The sequence below is a fragment of the Gavialis gangeticus genome, unplaced genomic scaffold (assembly GCF_001723915.1).
Source record: "Gavialis gangeticus isolate Ggan-Ray unplaced genomic scaffold, GavGan_comp1, whole genome shotgun sequence".
NCBI lineage: Eukaryota > Metazoa > Chordata > Crocodylia > Gavialidae > Gavialis > Gavialis gangeticus.
The window spans coordinates 7,038,423-7,046,701 of record NW_017729016.1 but is presented as its reverse complement, the minus strand read 5'-3'; the positions used below and the strand labels follow the sequence as shown (position 1 = coordinate 7,046,701).

The following is an 8,279-nucleotide window of genomic DNA, read 5'->3' as shown; positions in this document are numbered from 1 at the left end:
AGTAAAAGCAAATGAAATGGGCTCAGACCCTCCTGACCATTAAATAAGGTAACTCACTTTGCTGGACTATAGCATCCTGTGAACAGCAAGTCCCATTTCCTCTTGACAAAACCCAAGTTCCACAACTATCACACTGCCGGATTTCAAATAGGCTGTCCATTTTTATAGAGGAAAGCATCAGACAACAGTGCCATTGCACCGGGTAGCTGCAATACCACTGTGCTTCACAGTCTCCTCCTTTACTAGCACTAGCTCTTGAATGAACGGGCAGAGACAAGTGGAGGTATTCGTTCCCCTGCTTGCTCAGAGTCAAGCCAGAAAAACAAAGCAGCCAAGATGCCAGCAGCGAGCCCACACCACCGCTATTCAACATGGGAAACTGGCTGAAAAAGACTCATCTCGATGAGGCGACTGGATTCAGGCCTGCATCCTAGTACTGAAGTGGGACATGCTAGAACTTGTGATCTACTCATGAAGTAGCACATGAATGGCTTTGCTGCCTCAGTGGAAACTGCATCCAGCATTAAGGAATAGTCTCCAGCGGCTAAGGAACAAAAGAGTGCCAAATTCCTTCTTGCATAGAGACAAACAGTCAGAGCAGACCGGTGTGACGAGAACCTCATTCTGCACTAGACGGATAGTTCAGAAACAGCAACTGGCACTCTGCGGAGAGAAAGGGACTGATGGCCGTACTGGACGTGAGGACTACAGCATAGGAAACTACGACCTGGCAGGAAGCCCATTGCCCCTAGAACTGACAGGCTAGCAAAGCATCTGGGCTTTTTGGACTCAGAGCCCAAGGACATTTATACACATGCTCCAAAAGGGGGGCATGCATTTTAGTTAAAGTGGCTCCGAGAGCCACTCTAATTAAAAGCATCCAAAGTGTCTCATATATCAGTGCCCTGGTGCTTAAGAATGGCAGCAAATGAGCTTTAGTTAAGGTGCCCCCACCACCATTTTTAAGTGTGGGGATGCCAATACACAAAACGCTGGAGTCTGCTGGAACACAGTAATTGCCACACTGCAGACAACTCGATTAATTGAGTCTGCTCTGGCACACTGCAATCACAGCACGTCAGAGCACCCTCGCTGCTTGTCTACAGGTGCCCCAAGCAACTGCAGGTGCAAGGAAAAAGGACTTTCCAAGTCTTCTAATAATGCCAGTATGGACCAAATGACATCAGGTCAGGCCAGCTGAGACATCTAACATCTCTCCATCTACCAGGAAAAAGGTACTTTAAAGATGGCTGACTGCTTCAGCATTGATCAGCATGGTACTTGTTAATCACAGGCAAGACTGACAAGGGAATGGCCACAGTCCACTGTCCACCCAACTTATAACTACATTCAGCTGAAGAAAAACACCTAGAGAGAAATACCAAGCCCTTTGGCAAAATCAGAAGTCCTGTAGAATGTGGAATAGAAACAGTCAGAAAGGGAAGACAAGAACTACAGGAAGGCCTTTCATCTCAGGACCATTTCCCTAGCACTGCCCAATACGGAAGATGGACTACATCCACCTGTTTACGCTGGATCGAGTCGTTTTGTTATCCCTGCCCTTGTTCAGTGCGATTTCTCCATTTGAATGGGCTTGTCCAAAACTGGCTCAGGAGACTCTGCTTCGTTGTACTTGTGTAAGAAGCAAGATTTAAAAAGTGTTATATAAAGTGTTTGTAGACTCTAGGGGCAGAAGGGACCTCAGGGAGCCATCTAGCAGATCATGTGATCCTAGCCAGGTGCCTGCCCAATGTTACTCGCTCATTGTCCCGTCCCCTATCAGGATGTCACTTTTATACAATACAGGATTTGAACCTGTTGTGGAATATTTTGGATTGAACACTGGTACTGTGGGCTCTGTTTTACCATCGTGAGTTCCTCATATACTATAATTCCTACTTCTGTCCCTCCTGGAAAATAAACAGCCCTCTGAGGATGCTGGACAAGACATCCCTGCCTTGCACAGGGGTTTTAGATGCTCTACCTTTCTAGAAATGGGGATACTCATGAAAAACCACTGAGAGTCAACATTGGCCTGTGGGAAGTGTTCTGCATCTCCAAGGAGCAGAGGCGGCAAAACTCAGACCAAACAAGTGCTCAGGAATTTAAACCAAATCTTAAATACTTGCTTAGGCCTTTAGTAAGTCCAAGCCCAACTTGTCATCTGGTTCCTCAGTGATGCACACACCAGAAATCCCGCAGGCAGACAAGACTTCTTGGAATCAGTCTTCCCACGCCCATGGCTCTGCAGAGCAAGAAGCCATGCCCCATGCATGCTGTTCAGCTCCCCCACAAAAACTTACCAACCTGCTTCTCAAATAAGTGTCCCCAAAGCTGCACCTCTGGAAACCCTAACCTTTCTATCCACCAGCTAAGGATTATTGCAAGACAGAAACACCGCTGTCATTCCAACACAGCGATCAGATTTACAGCGGTCCTGGCACCAGTCCATTCTGGGTTCAGATCCAACCCTACCATCAACAGCAAGTGACTGAACTTACAAAAACAAACATGGGACTTTCCATCTTTTGTGAGAGTTTATAAAAGTAAGGCAGTGTGCAGCACATAGTACACAGAGCATCACAGCGACAGAGCGAGCCCATGAATGACATTTTACAGCCTGCCTACTATAACCTGACACTGATGGGCAGATAGCATTAGTGATTAAGAAAAGAAAACAGGGACAAATTAAGATTGCTCCCAGGAGAAACCCAATCAGACAGAAGAACAAAACCCCAAGGAAGGCCAGTTAAAGGAGTTAGGAGAAAGCGCAGATGGGATTTCCAAAGTGCTTTTCTCATTAATATTAATGAAAGTCAGGGACCCAAATCCCTTAAGCAGCTTTGAAGATCTCAGGCTGCATCTTTATGGCAGAGATTATTCTAGGTAAACCGCCACAGAGCCCAAAAGCCATGCCGAGCGAGAGAAACGGGGAGTCTCCTGTGAAAAACAAGTCTCAGGCCCAGCTCCTGCTTGTTCAATAGATGCTTGTTGGCACAACCATATCATCACAGAGAGGAAAAAGGACTCTTAGGCTGCAAGACTGGCACTGTTATGCAAGCAGCAGCTCTGCCTGGGCAGAAAAAGTGCTGAGCAGTCACACGCAGCCGGCTGTTACATTCGACATGAGCACAGGAGCCACTAGAAGTGGAGAAAGGACATGCGTCACCTTGTCCACCCCACTTTTTCCAGGCCCCCCTCGGAGCCTCCTCAACCTTGCATATCGCTGTGCTCCCAAAACCAATGGCAAAAGATTGCTGTACAGACAAATGCAAACATCAATACTTCTGATGCAAGCAAGAGCTGCCATCAGGGTGATTTTTATAACAACCTCAGGAGCAAAGGAGCAGCGACAAAGAGGTTGGGTTCTGTCAATAAGATATTCAATACAGCATCCAATTATGGTGAAACTAAGTTAGGCATGGCTAAGCTACAGTCCTAAATGCAGACCAAGACTTTGAATCACCTAGTGGGCTAGCATCTATCTGCTTGGAGAGAGCGTCATCTGAAAGGAGACGGTCTTGGCTACAGGACTATAGCTGCACCTCTATCCCATCTGCTCTTTTCAAGTTCAACCCTAAGGGTCAGGTCTCACAGCTTTCCTTCTCCCACACAGACCAGCCCAAGATCAGCCCTGGCTACAGACCCCACATACCGACTGCAATTACTCCAAAGGCAGGCTTGGCTTGGGCACCCATGTCTCTTCCTTCCAGGGGCCTGTTACCAGCCATGTACAGAGACTAGAGAGTGCTCTGTGGAGCATCATTCAACTGAAGGAGCCACCCACTCAGAAAAATGATGTTAAAACAAAGTCTAGCTTACGTCACAGCTTACCGTCTCCAGATGGTAACCTGCATTGGCCTAACTGTCAGGCAGCATTTTAGATGCATGCAGCTGCTTGACCCTGCACCCCTGGGAGCCTTTTCCTTTCCTGCCCCCCATCACATCAAACCAATGCATTCGCACAGTCAGCATCCCAACAACCAGGTCAGTGCTGACAAGCTATATATAAAAGTTACAAGGCGGTTCTCTTCCATCAGACAGTACTCCCTCCAAAGACCTCCTCTCCCTGCAACAGATCCATCCCTCACCAGGCCAGGAGTGGCTGCAGACTCCACCTGCAAAGCTACTCACAATGGTCTGCAGGGACAAGATACCTCTGCTACAAGGATAAGCACTTCCCATAGACGGCTGGGTATACAGGAAACCTTGCACTCTGCAGACAGGACCTGGACCCAGGGTCTTGGATCACCACTCCCAAGAGAATGAGGAGAGATCCTGGGAGATGCCAGGGTCAGGATGTTCCTGGCAGTTTCCACCAAGGAGTGGCCACCGATTGCTCTCTATGTAAATATTCCTTCGCGTTCTCACTGCAGGTTACCTAGTACAGGCCCACATGATCCCTGCAGCTGCTAAGAGGCATGCCACACAACCCCTTTGTTTTAATTGTTTTCTTCCTGTTTTGGGGGAGGGGGAGGAAAAAACAAATGTTAAGATTCATGGACCATAGGTGGAATAGTTACTCCCAGGCTACCACAGAGAAAGAAGTAATCCCTCAACTGTGACAGAGACAGAGAAGGATAAAGAGTCTGGGGACCTGCCCCACTCAAGGCCCCTGTCAGTCACGGCTCAGACGGAGGGACACGTCAACATCTTGCCTCTGCTGAAACACGGGATCAGCAGCAATCCATCCCAAGCCACAAAGAGGTGCCATGAATCTCTATACCACACTGGCTACAGGCTAAAGAGCTTTCAGAGCATCCAAGAAATCTGCACAGGAGCTCCTGTCAGGTTGGGGGATATGCTGCTTTTCTCCAGAAGCTTTTGGCCTTCATTCAAACTGTTTATAGAGACTAAAGGCAAAAGCTAGGGAAGATTCTGCCCTGTTACCAGACACAGCCATCACCAGCTCTGGGTTTATTTTTATTTTGTTTTCTTAAATTGAAAACCCAATCCTTCCTTTTCCTGTACTTGACAGCACCTGCAATCATACCTAAGTGAGTCTGCTTACACCTTTAAAGGCATGTGAAAACCTGTCAGCTAGTAGACACAATGCTACTTAACACTGGATTTAAAAGCAGGTCTGCAATGCTCAACACTTCTGAAGGTATTTAACCCACTCGAATAGGGGTTGGTCCCTTGCAAAGGAGCAGCTGAGTACTTGGCATGCAGTAACTTTGTCTCAAGCCCACCCACCCTTTGCAGATGTGAAAGGGATCTACTTTGGCAGGATGCCTTGCTGCAAGCTGCTTCTGAGGCTCTCCAGCAGGCCAGAAAAAACTCATGATAGATGCAGCTCTCACGTCTAAGCAAAGGTCTAGAAAGGAATTCTAGGGTGTGAGAAGTGACAGGGAGCAGAGAATAAAATGTTCTAAAATCTTTCAAGAGCAGAAGACTTTTCTGTGTAGGCGTTTGTGTCCCCTTCTCTTCTTTCACTGCTGTATCTGAGCACCTCTGCTTACTTCTCTGCTGCATAAGCTGCTCTAAAGTCATTTCTGAACTTCCAGATACATTCTTCTTACAATCTGATAGCAACAAATGCAACAGGGACTTCAGAGACTGTCTTCTACACCACAGGCACCACAGGGATGGCCTGCCATCCCTCCTTCTCTCTTTGGGAAGCACGTGGCATAGCACAGGCATTCGTAGGAAGGTGGTCATCTCCCCAGTGCTTCCACACCTGCTTTCAGTACCGCTGCTGGTCAACGGGGTTGTTCTTTCAGTGCTCTGGCTAAAAGGGAACTTAGTGCTGAAAGCTAGTGTCTATTCACTTGTGCACACCTACACAGCAGCTAAGCACATTGCAACAGACAAGCGATCGGCCCTGCCATGCATCCATGGTTCAAAAAGAGGCAACAGAACTTGATAGGGGCCAGCTCTAAACAGAAATAACTAAGGCCTCTCCAAACCAGAACACAGGAAGAGCAGATGGCTACAATGGACTGGCATCAGTGGGCTTACTGTATGGAAACACAGGAGCGGCACAGGGACAAGGGTGGACCACAGGCTCAGCCTAGAAGACTGGGAAGTCCAAACTCTGCATTGCCTCAAGGATATCTCTGAGCAGGCAGTGTGGAACAGGTTGCTGCTACTTTCAGTATAGAAATACAGCAGAGAAGAATACCCATCCCTGCCATCTGACACGGCTTAACTCTTCAGAACAAGAACGCAGCAGGACAGCCAGTGGCCTCCACTGACTGCACTGCCATACCTGTGATAAAGGCAACAAAAATACCAGGAACCACATTGAGCCCCCACCCCACACTGCAGACCAGTCTTGCAATGACCTTGTGAATCCTCTCTGTAGCCTGCTCGACAGCAAAGTCCTGGAGGTTAGCAGACTGCAAGTTCCACTGTACCTCTTGAATCCTCCACGCTAGCCAAGAATTTGGGTACTCCAGAGAGGCATTATAATAAAGTAGTACCTTAAACAAACTTGCTATGCTGGAAGACAAGCCAAGTCAAGCCAAGGATACTCTTACAAAGTTTCATCTAATGCCTCTCACCCCAAGGAGTTCAGAGTTTTATTCTGCCCACCACAGACTTGTGCCACTTCTGGGGTAAATGCACTGAGTATTGGTAAGGATATATGCAACAGTTTACAGAAAGGATTGACAAGTACACTCGAAAAGGGCAGGAAACACCAAGGTAGGCATAAGGCAGCAAAGTGCACACAGAGGTGGCAAAGATACAGAGTTTAAGATTGACTTTTGGAAAAGCACGAGAACATTTTGAGGTGGTTGGCACCACAAAGACTGAACTCCAAGAGGCCTGGCATAAAACCTGCATCTCCAGAAGGACAGGACTATCTATGCCAGTCAGCTGTGCCTACTGAATAACCAGCATCAGGTCCCACAGCAACTACAAGGGATTACACCACAAAAACAGGGACTTGTGTCACATGGGACAGGGCAGCCAGGAAACCTGGCCTGCCCTTGTGCGGTGCTCTGGCTATGTTACAGCATCGGTGGTAGCTGTGCTGCGTATGGATGGCAGGGAGACCACTTGGTGGTCCTCGGAAGCATCCAGCTAGCATTAAAGCTGGTAATCCAGCCACGAGGCGAAGAACAGTCAGGACTGTTTGCACGTTTTGAAACCAAGGAGCCAGAGAAAAAGCATTGCCTCAGGCAAAAGCAAAGCTGATTACAGAAGGCTACTAGAGGAGAGCACTGTTTACACAGCACACCGAACACGACTTGTTGCTCAGCCTTGCCAACGAGACAGGGCTGATGTGTCCTCTTCAGCTCCCAGCTGTGAGGCAGCACTGCTGGCACTCAGCAATGTTTGGGGGGCCGGTGTTTAATATGTTCAAGATGTGGCAAGAGCTCTGGAATCCCCCGCCATGAAACTTCAGAATAAAGTTTAAGATGAGAATTGGGTAAGTGGGACATTCACCAAACTTAGTCCCTGGTCTGACACACGCATCGCTAGGCGCTAAGTGTTTCAGAGATTTATGTGAAAAAAAACCAGGACAGGAGACTGGCCTCCAAATTGAAGGAAATTAGTCTAATCCTGGAAAGCAAACCAGCGCAACAATACGAGTTAGGGGTACAGCCGGGTTAACAAACAGCTCTCTGGGCAAGAAACCAGGGGTTCCTGCATGCACAGTCAGGTTTACCTCCAGTTTTTGTTCACCTGAAAACCTGACAATGCCCACCTGGTGCTTGCTGCTCTCCCCCCACAACCGCCTGCCGCTCAGAAGCGGGGGCAATAAAACATCGGCCAAAACGCACAACATGCTCGGAAGCGGATCCCCGTCTGGTCCACATCAGGTGCTGGTCGTAAAGCAAGGTGCTAGTGGCAACGTGTAGGGAGCACGGGGGGTGCATGTGCACCCCCTGAGAGGCCGTTCTCCCTACTTAGGCACCAGTGCCCCCCTGCGTGCACCAGCTGGGGAGCGGGAGTGCTGGACGAAACACCACCCTCACGTCCCCACTGGTGCAATCGGCTGTGAGGGGACCCCCCCAGTCACTGACTGGGCGCTGGGGGCGCGTGCCCCCCCTTACCAGGCGGGTGATGCCACAACCACCGGCTCGTGTCGGGTGTGGTGGAAGAGCAGAAGAGGACGAAGCACCCGCTGCATCCTCTGACAGCCCCTCTCAGCGGGGGCAGAGGCCAGGACCAGGCGTGAAGGCCGGGCGGGCTCACCTTGAAGTCGCGGCTGTGCTGCGGGGTGTACTCCAGCGTCCAGAGCGCGCGCACCAGCTGCGCCAGCTGCTCCGTGACCTCGGCGGGCGGCAGCCCGTTGTCGGGGGGAGGCGGCGGCGGCGGCGGCGGCG

General features: G+C 49.4%; 1 protein-coding gene across 1 annotated transcript in view; it reads right to left on the bottom strand.

The window, feature by feature from the left end:
- The window catches only part of USP31 (ubiquitin specific peptidase 31), a gene marked incomplete at its 5' end in the record, with an annotated part of 46,402 nt that extends 38,125 nt beyond the window's left edge, over positions 1-8,277 (bottom strand). Inside the window, one exon of the mRNA XM_019512592.1 lies at positions 8,149-8,277. Coding sequence (XP_019368137.1) covers positions 8,149-8,277 — 129 coding nt within the window. The remainder of the gene's footprint in view (positions 1-8,148) is intronic.
- Positions 8,278-8,279: the final 2 nt, after the last annotated feature.